This window comes from Mugil cephalus, chromosome 8 (genome assembly GCF_022458985.1).
Source record: "Mugil cephalus isolate CIBA_MC_2020 chromosome 8, CIBA_Mcephalus_1.1, whole genome shotgun sequence".
NCBI lineage: Eukaryota > Metazoa > Chordata > Actinopteri > Mugiliformes > Mugilidae > Mugil > Mugil cephalus.
In genome coordinates, this window is record NC_061777.1 from 8,412,165 (window position 1) to 8,424,947 (window position 12,783).

The 12,783-nt window shown below is 44.6% G+C and overlaps 1 protein-coding gene across 2 annotated transcripts; it reads right to left on the reverse strand.

Annotated features, from left to right (window-relative positions):
- Window positions 1–179: 179 nt before the first annotated feature.
- LOC125011801 (LHFPL tetraspan subfamily member 2a protein-like) lies at window positions 180–12,254 on the reverse strand. Of its 2 annotated transcripts, none has more exons than XM_047591149.1 (3): window positions 12,112–12,254; window positions 3,232–3,980; window positions 180–1,729 (listed from the first exon to the last, which is right to left on the reverse strand). In XM_047591149.1, exons 2-3 carry the CDS (start codon window positions 3,641–3,643, stop codon window positions 1,473–1,475), a joined length of 669 nt encoding a protein of 222 aa, XP_047447105.1. In that variant the 5' UTR covers window positions 3,644–3,980; window positions 12,112–12,254; the 3' UTR covers window positions 180–1,472. The 2 variants fall into 2 exon arrangements, with proteins under 2 accessions (XP_047447105.1, XP_047447106.1); XM_047591150.1 differs by lacking the exon at window positions 12,112–12,254 and adding an exon at window positions 11,275–12,063.
- Window positions 12,255–12,783: the final 529 nt, after the last annotated feature.

A 12,783-nucleotide genomic window follows, 5' to 3' on the forward strand; every position in this document is an offset into this window, starting at 1 on the left:
GGTGATGTTTTCAGAAATAAAAAAAAATAAAAAAAGTATTAAGTAAAAAAAACTGTACAAGTAAAAAAATAAGTCTTTCCTCAAATTAGTGTTGTGTGTCGTCCACCTTCCGCCTTTAGGTGTCAGTGTTTCCTCACAAAGTTTGGACACGGTGCAAGTAACTCATTTCACACATGAAATCACATTTACTAAACAACGCCTGCTTTATTTAAGTACACATTCTCTCCTCACACACATCAAGGTGTCATTACTCTTTTGTTAATGTAACAAAAACAGCAGACAAAGCCAAAACATTTAATTTAAGCACGGACACAGACTAGATGACGCTTTTGGATGCAAATCCATATCACGCTTTCACTTTTGGCCTCGCTCTCACAGCAAACAAACACTATAGTGGAATTATTATTGCACATCTCACCTACAACGAATAAAAAAAAGCACGGCATCGCTTAAACATTTACAGTGACGTACGGAGCATGGAGGAAAGAAAATAAGAAACAGAAAACATGTATAAAATATGCAGCAGTGAGAAAGACAATGAACTGAGGCGCGTGTGCAAATTATCAGGCGTTATTTGGGAACGGAAGCTACTACGATGAGCTTCTTTAATATTCTGCAACTTTATTTTTTCTTTTCTTTTTTCTTAAACCACATCTTGTCCAAATGGTTCTCTGCACGTCACAGGGTATTTTGCGTTGACGCAACCTGCTTTATCTCACTGTGAGCAAACATCTCCTCACCAGCGAAACATCTGGCAGGTCTCAGTGTTTTTTCTGCGCACACTTGGGCCCACAAACAATCAGCCTAACAAGAGGAGCTCCCTTTGAAGTGAAGTGAGCAATCCCTTTGGATCCGAGGCCCATCTGAAGTGCTGCTGAATCCGAGCGCGCGGACGTTTAAGGAAAGCCAGGGGTTAATGTCTGTGACGCACATTCCAACACGCTCAGAGCATATGTGAGCCGTTGTTGTGTGTGTGTTTTAGCAGACGCACTGTTCTGGCGCTCTGTGGTTTGTTGAGATTTGCAGGTGAACCGTGTGAATGAACACTATACTGACGAAAAATCTAAACACCGTCTTACTGGAAGTCTTTAACCTGACCATAACAACGCTAATGACATTTCCACTACAGCTTCTCAAACTAGTCGTCTGCTATACAAGTAAAGTGGTTTGTTTAAGGCAACATTGAGTAGAAAAATAAATCTTGTTTAAAAAAAAAAAAGTGACGTTCAATTGTCTACTTCTGTACAAGAGGATGTTAGCTGATTTAACCTGAAGTTGTCAAAGTAAAAAATGTGTATCATCATTTGTCTTGGTATCAACAGGTATTTTCCAGCTTGTATGTTTTCAGCACTGGCTGATTTTATCAGGGCCATCATGAGGAAAACCCCTCAGAGAAATCCTCAGGTGTCCACGTGAGAGAAAGTAGGTCAAGGGGAATGAGGTCTTGGAGTTTCCCGAAGATGTCTGGCGGCTCAGAGCAGGCAGATCAGGCTCTTCCCCTCCTCAATCTCCTCCTGAACTTTATCGCTGGAGGTGGCGATCTCCGCCTGCGCAGACAAAACGGCACACATGAAGGTCGCCAGCGTTCCCCCTATCGCCGCGTAGAACGCCCAGCCCAGCGAACACTGCGCCGGTCTGAAGGGCGAGGCCTCGACGCCGCAGTATTTGATCACCTTCTCTGAACCCCAGCCGGCGGGGTACAGCATGAGGCCCACCATCAGCAGCAGGCCTGAGGAGAGAGCAGACAGTGAGATCAGGGGTTTAGTCACGTAAACACAGAGGCTGCAATAAATCACAGGGCAGGTGGGGAAATGGTGACTCAACTCAGCAAAAGATAACATCTACTGTATGTTTTCAGCCGACGTGCATTTGATTTGTGATGAAAGACTCAACTTGACCTCCACCCTGCTTACAATAATGTCACATAATGATAGACTACCTGCTCAACACACACCTGCTGCAGACCATTGTTAAAAGAAATATGAGAAAAGCTGTGCACAGTAATATGTTGCATTGCATAGTCTTTGTTTCAAAGACTGTATGTCACTTATCTCAAATTATCAGGATTAGCTCCAGGAACAAGTAGCAGCTTCTAGCTTCCCTAGCATGTGGACATTTCAGAATGGGAACACAGAACAAGTGAAACAAGAAAAGGGTCTGCTATGATTTCAGTTTTTTTTTTTTTTTGACATCTAGTCTGATTTTGTAAGAATTAAAATAATCACTGCAAAAGTAAAAACTAATCTGAGTTCTCAACCATTTTCCAAATTTCTATATTCTGAGATTAAAGTCAGTCAGCAAGCGCACGTCTCCATGGTTACGGCCACCGAGTGGCAAAAAGTGTCAGTTGAACATGGAGATTAGCAGCATTAGTTTGAATCACAGGCTTTAGTAGCGTCTAAATTGTAAAATTAATTACAAAAATGTAAAGAGCTGTTGTGGCAAATGCCTGTACCAACAGATCTGAAAAACAGATGTATTTTTACAGATATCTCCAACTGCCAAAAAAAAGAGAAGTAAATTGATCGCTGCATAACGAAGAAACAACTGGAATCCAGGCACTGAAAACTGGTGTTGTGGTTCATTTTGTGTCAGGTAATATTAATTTATGCTGTGTTTTTGTTGAAGTCATACCTTAAGTCACTACTTTAGTTACGTTCCTGAGGGCTGTCAGATAAGTTTGTGGATATTGCTGTTTTGGTGTAGTTACGGTCGACAGCAACTATTTCAGTTCCAACAATAAAACAATAAACATAATATTTGCATCACTCCTCTTAACGTAAGCATCTTTTATTTCCTCAATTCCCCGATCCTGCTGTATTTACGGCTTCATTTCTCCATGTTTTTGCCACTCACGGTGGCGTGGACCCTCGCTGCAGTGACGTCAATGCCCAAACCCAAGATTTTTTTGTAAACCTCTTCCATAACATCACTATATGTTACAGAATATAAAGAACAATATTAAGTCCTGCAAATTCTGAAATTACCTCTTGTCAGTGTGCTGTATCGTATTAATATGTTCTATTGAACTTTGAAGTGCTCTCTTAACCTAGTTTTGAATTCCAGTCGAACCTTCGTCACATACTGGATTATTACACTCCTTCATTTAATGTTCACCTCTAAATAAAGTAACGATCTAAAATACAACACATAATGGCCACGAGAGCTCAATTTGTCTGGAAGTTCATCTTTTTCTTGTGTCATACAGACATATTATCCACAGTGTCTCACCTCCAATGCCCTGCAGCAGTCCGCAGACGTTGAATATGCTCTTCTTCAAGATGCTCTGAAAACACAGGCTGAAGATGGAGATGCAGGCCACACACCCAAGCACTAATGTCCCCGCTGCCAGAAACAACATGGCACCCTGCCAGAAGCCGCTGGCAACCTCTCCGAACGTCTCGGCATAGGGCCCGCATCTCACGTCTGCATCCCGGGACCCGACGCGGAGGCAGCGGCTGTAGAGGCCGAGAGACGGCCGGTACTCCCTGGAGTCCATTCTCACCTCGCTCTCAATGGAGTCCGACCGGGGGTATCCCAGCAACCAGTCAGAGCTCATGAACGCGATGAGCTCGGCAAAGGCCACGACGATACTGAGCAGGGTCCAGAGCATGGAGCGGCACGTTACAATGACATGGCACATGGTGTCAGCTCTGTGACATAAAAAGCAGTGATAAAGATGATAAAAAAAAATTAAAAAATAAAACAGCTCTTAAAAGCTCTGCGTGAGGGAGCGCTCAGAGTTCAGAGTTCAAATTCTTTCCCTTTCTAAAGAGAAATGTCTGATAGGTTCCTCGCTCGGATCCAGATGGCCGGCTGATCTTATCCTCTCAGAGCAGATGTCGTCCCTCCTCTCAACACTGTTTCTCTTTTGCTTTCCCTTCTTCCTCTTTGAGGCAAGATCCAACTCCGGTCGTTCCAAACAGCTACAGCACACAGAAGCAGCTTCCCTTGGACATGGTATCGCCTGAGTAGCAAACCTACGGGAATAGAGACACATCAGAGTCAGACCGAGACACAATCAAGTCTGTTTATACATGAAATACAAGAGGGAAAAGAGGCATGGAGTAAGAGCGATGAATCACGTGCTCCCTTGTGTCCGCTGGATGACCCACAGGATGCCCAGTGTGTACTTCTGTCACCATCATCGGCATAAAATCTTCCCACAGAGCGCTACTTTAAATTCACTATTAGCCAGCTGTCTGTGAGTGTACCATGAGCAACACTTCCAGATGTCTGCTGGAGCAGTGAATCACATAAACTCGTCGAGAGACGACGCAGTTCATCCTGTCATCGCTTCATTCAAACGATTAACAGAGCCCCTGAGCGCTAGATGTTATCTGCGCGCCAACAGGAGCCCTGTGCGTGCGTTTGAAAACGAGCAGCAGTTAACGCACGTGAGCACACGCAGCTCCGCTACAGCGTTCCCACATCTGACGGTAACACACAGCGCAACATGGCAGGGGCTCACTGCTGTGGCGAGAACCCATCAGCCCGATCACTCAGTTCCCCGTTTGATTTACTGCCTGAATACGTTGGCTTTATCGAAGCATTTTATTAACAGTCCCTTTGTTCTCCATTCAACAGCAATCAGAACCTGATTACAAATTACTTGTAACTTATAACAGATGATGTTCAGTGCCGCGTGTGTCTGCGTGCACGCAGCATTGAAGTGTGTGTATATGTCGATGTCAAACGGGTGGGGATACTGTTGCTGAGTTATGATTTAGCTGCTGTGACCACGGTCTCGTGGGAGCTGGGAGGTTTCTCAGAGGCCCTCTGATGTCATGGTCCAACATCATGATACACGCAGGAAAATATGCGGGCTCTGCTTTAAACACAGCCCGGTCGTCTTCGCCTGCTTGGTGGATCTCGCCAGTGGAGTCGGGAGAAGCGCCTGTATTTCCAAGTCTCAGAGGCTGAGAGCGTCGATTAAACCCTTTCAAACCTAGTGTTTGAAATCAAGTGGACTCAAACAGTTTCCACACTCAAGTCATCAGACTCCCTCACAGCTCACACGCTGCCTCACCTCTCCACCGTCACTCCCACTGATTGCAACTGCAGCACGACGTCCAGAGAACATTTTAACGTGTCATTTATATTTTAATAAGTTTTCGTATTGCTGCATGTGCTGCTGTGGAACAGTAGGCTAACCGATTTAGCGCTTATGGGTCAACATTTCTGACTGATACGCTGAGGCAAAGCATGTCTGCCGGGTCCTGTGTGGGCGTACGTCCTGGAGGAGAGGAGCGAGGTTAAAGCTCATTCTCAGGAGGGTAAAATGACTTGCTGTGAAAAGGGCTGCTTCTGTCCTGGTTAATAGAGTCGTGTTTAATACAACCATTCATTCATTTTTAACTGAAACATGTGACAGAGATTCCATCAAGTCATGATGGAAACATATCAACTTGTGGAAATGGGCGTCCAATATCCAACCTTTAAGCTGTTCATCCTTTGATTTAACAGACTTCTTGCACCTTCTTTCTGTTTTGTTCCTTGCGGGTTTTTATTTCTTTTATTTATATGGTGTTGTGAGAAAGTGAGAAAGAAATCTTGAAGTTTCTACCGGAAAATTTCAGCCTCCGTCCGAGCACAATGAAAGTGAACACAGCAACGTCTTTATTGACATAGTAGCTAATCCACTAATCCACCGGCTTCAATGCACCTGCTTTATTTCTTCTGCTTAGTCTATTTTCCTTTTCAAGATCTAGGTGGCTCTGGTATAAAAAGTTCACTGTGTCTGATTTTTCCTCCCGCTTCAACAGAGAAACATTTAAAAGAAAAAAAACCTAGATGTGAGAAGTGATTTTAAGTCACAGACACAGACTATTTCATCCTCTACAGCAACATCTCCTCAATCTGCCGACGGCAAGGTTAGCGGATCACCCAGAGCAGTCAGCCTTTTGTACGGAGGGATCGGCATCAAAGGATGCCATCTCAAAATCTGGAAGCATAAACCCATTTATTTTGCAGCCGAGTGGAGGTAATAAAAACAAATCAGGCTTTAATTTAATGGAACCATAACATTCACATGAAGTGCAGGGGAGGATTGTTTAACTGATAAAAGTGGACGGCCCAAACGTGTTATTGCTTTAATTCCTAGTGAATGTGTCATTTGCTCAGTGATGAAAAGTTCGGCTCAAAAACACTCATTATGGGCTATAATTCACTCTGACGGCCCGAGGGGAATGAGTGTGGTGTTAGGTTCTACATAACCACCCCACCAGTCTTGATTTAGGATGGTAAATCATTCCACCACATGTGCTGGGGAATGAACACTGACGCTGTATATTGTCTGATATGATCTGAGTCATACCAAGGCAAGACATTTCCCAGGCCACAAAATAAGAGTATTATCTCATGCAGCTGGAGGAAAAAAAAATAAAAGACGGACTGATTCATGCAGTGCAGAACAGATCAGTTGAACTAGGTCACAATAACAAAGTCACAGGCATGACAACATCTGAGAGGCAGGTAAGATATTTGAAGCACTTATGATGTGGGTTTGACTCACTTCAACAGGATTCAGTCTTGTCTTTGTGTGAGGGAAGCTTGCACACAGGTTTGCTTTGATTTGAGTATAGCAGCAATGCCTATCTATAAAAGTCCCGTTCATCTCATTCCATCCTCTCGGTTTGGGCTCCGAGGGCACTTAAAATCCTCTTTATTCTGATTCTACTACAATTTCATCCTAATTAGAGATTACACCAAACCTCAGCCAAAACACACTGTCTACATATAATTACCCGGCTTGAAGATAAACAGAGGGAGCGCTTTTTTAAATTACAACCGCTCTGGGTGAAGTCACTGCGACGGGGACGGCGACGTCACGTTTTATTATCGGTCGGAGGGGAAGCGGCAGAAGTAAACAGGAAGCAAACAGGAAGGACCTGTGTCTGCGCGGAGGCCTCTGAAGCGGCATCACACATCGTGAGCGCGATTTCCCAAACCATCTTTCCTCCAGTCTAAACTACCACACAGGTTTCTGCAGAAAGTGTAAAAGGAATGTCCGAAGACACGCGTTTCGTATTTGTGACTCCGCTTCCATGGAGTCGAGGACAGGTCAGGGAGCGCCCTGTTCTATAAAGGTCCTTGAGTTTATTCCAGGCCTCTCCACACATCACGGCTCTCCTTATTGTTATCACAGCTTCCATTCTGCAGTAGTTACAATGGTTTCACACGGCAGCAATCACTCACCACACACTCCGTGTTTTAGGCTCTATTTATAGCAACCTCACAAGTACATGCAGGTTTTTGCTTTAACTGGTGGACATCCTGAATAAATTGCACGCGCAAAGCATGCATACATGTCTGGATGTTTTTGTTTATTTATTTATTTTTATTTTTCCAGCCAGCAAGGCTCCAGTTTTAGGTGCCCTTTGGAGTTTCAGTGTGAAGCAGATTATAGTCTGTGCATCCAGCCCGGGCACGGTGCTGTCTGTTAAGACTACAATGCCCACAAATTAGCAGCTCTGGCTCTTTAAACTACAGAGGTGGAACCTAAACATACCTTGCAGGGGCAGTCGGCAGGCACCTTGTGTGATCTCTCTAAGCTCTTACAGGAAATCTCTTCACTCGTAACTCATCATGCCTTTCTCTTGTCTCGCTAAAGACTGCGGTCAGGGGGAATCTAACAGTTCAAGTTGCGAGCATGAGCGTCAGTATTTTTTGACAATAAAACTAATATCTTACAAAAAAAAAAACGTGCTCAACAATCGACTGCACGTGTTTGCGGTCATATGGACATGCCACACACCGTGTGACAATGAGCGTGTGTGCGCTGGAGTGTTGTTTAGCAGGCAGAAAGGTCAGTGCATCCTGAACATGACGAATACTTTCCGCTTGTTTGCTGGCCATTGAACAGATTTCTGGGAAAGTGCTTGAGCAGCACTTCCTTGGCAAGGTCAAGATTCTCTGTGTGTTTATACGAGTGCCGAGGGAGGAGTATTTTACACTTCACTGGACATAAGACACTCAGAATTATGACTTATTCATAACACGCTGATCAAGGCGCCATGAGTTAGAGGTCTCTGCCTCCCAGTTGCTTATGATAGATATGCATCTTCAGAGCGTCAGATCTTTGTTACTGCAGCACACCACGCGCCTGCCTCCGAGTCTTATGCTCCTTTCATAAATCCTCCGCAACGCTGAGTTCGGCCGATGCTATGGTAGATATGCGAGAAGATGAAAGGTGAAGACCTGGACCTGCTTTATCCCACACTGCGCTTCTGCCCACGACAGAAACCAAACCTGCCACACAGGATTAGATGCATGTAGCGAGCCCCGCAAGCCAACTCACACACAGTTTTCCAGTCCTTCACTCAGCGAGCCAAAACGAACAGTCGCCTTTGCTGCTATGAGACAGACTCTCTCTTTAATGGAATTTATACAATTTTTTGATATTTTTTTTTTTTTAAAACAACACAGAGAGCAGGCCAACAGCCAGCCATGTGGACAACGTTTTGGCTGAGCAGCCTGTACGCCCAATAAAATTTCTCCTAATGAGCTGAAACGTTTGAAACAGTTTGTGTCTAACCCCCGAGACAAAGCAGCGGACGCAAGGCATATGTGGGTCAGTCAGTTGACCGTTAGTTAGAGGCGGCCACTGAGGAGTAAATCTGGAGTAATTGGTCTGAGATATCAGCAACAGCGCTGGTAGCATGCCAGGGCGCTGAGGTAATGAGCACCGGTCACTGCTGTAGGCTGGTGTAAAAGAAGATTACAGGGTAGGCACATTAGACAATCATGGACGTGAATAAAAATAGTGAGAGGTGATGTAAATACGTTTGCTTATCTCAGCCCGTATACAAAAGCATGTTTGAGATGGTACATCATTGATTGGGACACAGACGACTCCCTCAGCCAACGTTCCTGGACTAGAAACCTCAAACCCAAACCCAATCTGTTCCCTAAGCTGCTGCGCCTGCTCTGGTCTGGCCTGGCCATGCATCTGGACGAGCCAGGAGGAAAGCCCTCAAACCAAAACCACATAAAAGGCTGAGCCGGCATCCTCACGGGCCGCCACACAGCTACTCAAACAAAATGTGGGCAGCGGGCAGATCACGTAGCGAATTCAAGAATGAGGAAATTTTGAAACTCCCAAACGAGATAGTAAAGTTGTGTGATAGCAGTCAGGGGTGGGCAGGACCAAACATATCCCTCTTTCGTAGAAGAATGCAAGCAGCTGAGCTACGAGCCAGAATGAAGCAACTTCAATATAGAACACGCACCACAGACTCATGGGGAAAACACTACACCCTAAAGTGTGCCAATCCCAATCTATTACTCGTTTAAAAGAAAGGCTTCATTGTGACAGTCTGCTCTGGCACAGCAGAGTCCGTGACGTCAGAACAACTGACAAGCCACAACATCAGTCATGGTAAAAGACGCTCGTGCCCTGCAGTGCTGACTCGTAAACTTTTCATCATTTTTATCCACTGAATAAATCAGCTTCTTTTTCCGCTCCAGGGATCTAAAAAAAAAAAAAAAAGCAGATTTGGGAAAGCTGCTACAATCAGAGGCGAGAGACAACAAAGCCTTTAAATCAAATAAAGACGAGAGAGCTTGTGTGAGTGCAAACAATCCTAATGAGTGTCACGCTATAGCCCCAGGAAGGCAAACATCCACCTGCAAATACAAGGGAGTCATAGCGAAAGGCTGAGTCACACAACACGTCCACGGCACGGCAGGAGAACAAGCCCAGAGATGAGCTTCTTTGGCTTTCGTGAAACTTTCCCAGTCATCCCAGATATTATGAAACAAGAGCGTCTCTCTTCGCGAACTCTCTAACCATAACCATGTGCTGCGTTTGTTGCCCTCCACAGACGGCGAATGAAAGAGCTGCATGGGGGAGGACATGTTTCCCATGAATCGGCATTTACCACAACTTGTGTCCAACGTAGCTGCAGCCTGTGAGTGATGGCCGTCATCAAACGCATGTTTGATGAGCGCCAGAGTTATTTTACAGACCGAGATTAAACACCATAAAACATTTCAAAAAAAAAAAAAAAACTTATTAAAGCCTGGGAATAACTCATTATTCCCAGGCTACACATGATGAGTAAAGAAATGTTTTAATTGTTATATACAACCAGCGGGCCGCCCGAGGCTCCAAAAATGTAAACAACAAGTCAACAGCGAGAGGTCCTCCAGCAGCACGCCAAAACAATGAAGGCTGCTTACTGACGCACAAACTCAAAAACAAATACACACTCATAAACCGTGAAAGGTGCTCGCCTGTGTTCACTCATCCGGAGTATAACTGCATTAAATTGCATGACTTCCCCAGAGGAAAGAACCGGCCAGGCTCATTTGTGTGTGTGCCAAAAAAAGCGACTGAATAAAATCAGCCCTCTTCTTCTTCTGGTGCTCAACAAAGGCAACACAAAGGCATGAGACCCCCCCCCCGCCCTTCTACTCCTTGGCTCTCAAAGACATGCCACTGTCGGCCCAGAATGCACTCCTTCATTCTCAAAGACAGGTCGCCGTGGCCCCTAACCTCTTCAGTGTGTGCAGGACCCCCGGCCCCTCACTCCCCGCGCTGCTGACTCTGTAGCGGCCCCCGCGGTTTCTGACGCACAAAGCCCCTCGGTGACCCTCACATTTCACTGACACAAAGACAGGCATGACAGGGCCTCGCTCTGCTCCTTCTTCACTCCTGCTCTCCAGCGTGTTTCTGAAAAGATGATGGACGTACACACAAAGGTCTCCCTGCCCTTGTCCTTTCCTTGTTCTTTTTAAGGAGCTCCGCACTCTCTTATTCAGCCATTCAACAAATCCTTGTTCGTGTATGATTCTGCAATTGCTTAAACTGTATGGATTTAGATTTTGACCTCTTTTTAAAAAACTGCTAATGAGCAGGTAGCAATTGTTGTTCCTTGGCCCATTGAAACTCTAAGAAGGCAGAAAACACTAATGAGTGGAGGGCAAAGAAAAACATGAACTTTACTGAATTCAACAAGGCGTGTCAAGGATTTTGTGTCAAGAGTCGAATTCATTAGCCCATGAAAACAGTTCCATCAAATATTTAAGGATCCACCTGCACACGACAAGGAATCCATGAAGGACAGGTTACAATTTGCAAGTTGTTGCTTGCACAACTTGTCCTCAAACAAACAAATTTAGAACCTACGAAACCTAAGAAAGCTACATTGTAAAGAACTGACTGTGAGTAACTGGTGTTCGTGAGCAGGAGCTGCCAGTCATACTACAGACATGAATCCACAGATCAGCTTGAGCACAAGACGTTTCTGTTCACGATGAAGCAGAACTTACTCAGTCACCTCTGGCGAAAAACCTCCTTTCGCAATTCTGCATCACGTTGCCCCATCTGATGACACGTTTGCACTTGTCAAAACCCATTCTAGGAGAAGGAGGCAGTTTCAGAGTAACTGCGTTACAAAACGATGGCATTAGAAAAGTTGATGTGAAACTGCTTTTCTTTTAGTTGAGGTGCACCACCGGGCGGTGAGTGACGATCCGCGCCTCTCATCGTTTAACTTAAGTTTGTCCTTGAACTCTGCTTGAATAAACACTGCAGATGTTCCTGGTTTTGTTTAGTTTATGATGTAGTACCACTTCCCCTCAGCACAGAGCTCCATGGGTGGCTCTCACATAGAGGGGACCTCCTCCCTGCACTTCAAGGAGAGGAGTTTGAGGTGGAGAGCGAAGGGGAGAGTGTTTGGGACGTGTGAAAGTAAAAACCACAAAAAATATATATTTGTAGAAGCTATTTTTTCCTCCCTGACAGGCACCATGCAGTGATGTCCAACTGCTACCACATGTTTTAAATGAAGACAGTGAAGCAGAGACAGCTGCAGCTGCTCACATCTCATATTTGATTTGAATAAATACTCAACCATGGAAACATCTTCAAAAGAAAAAAAAAATCTAACATCTTCAAGTGGTATTTCACCAATGAATGAAGAATCGGCGAAGCATGCACACACAGCAGCTCCCTATTAAGCAATAAAAAAAAAGCTCGATTCAAGATTTCGCTGTAACGCGTTCGTCTACTGCTCTAAATCAGTCCAAGAACAACATTTTCATTAATGACACTCTCAGCAGCTGACAGCCAAAGCAGTTTCCTCGTTGTCGGTGTCTTTTACTTACGCGAAGTCAGAGCGCGGAGACTTTGCAGGCGCAGAGAAGCGGTCCTTTCCAGGCGCTCATTCAACTCAGTCTCCTTTTCTTCAGGACGCGATTGTCTCCCCTTCTCCCTCACACAAAGCCATCCCACCGCCTTCTGACGTCGCCCTTTCTCCTCGAGTGCTCCCCTCTCTCCTCTCTCCTCCCTCCTCCCCCCGCCTTCTCCCTTCCCCCTCCCCCTTTCGTCAGAGAAAGGAGACGAAAAGTTGCAGAGATGATGAGAAAGATGATGAAGAGTTCTCTTCCCGTACTCTCTTTTCGGTTTTCTTTTGAGTCTTTTCTCGACTTGTGCATAAAAACATTTTCAGTTTCTTTCAGTTTTCTCGCAACCTGCATACTGCAAGTAGTAACACAGATATTGAAATATAAGTTGCAATATGTGGGGTATACACAATCTATAGATAATTGTATTAGGACGACTCCTCTCCAAATGGTTATTATATTTATTTATTTTGTACGAAACTGTTCTCCTACCAGTACATAAATAAAATTAAAAAATTTTTGTATATATATTATTTTTTATTATTATTATTTAAATTAACTCTTTATTGTCTGATACCTCAGACTATAAATGTGCACAGGTGCACTTGCATACTGAATTATCAGGGAAACATGTAAAGATACCTGCATGCAGAC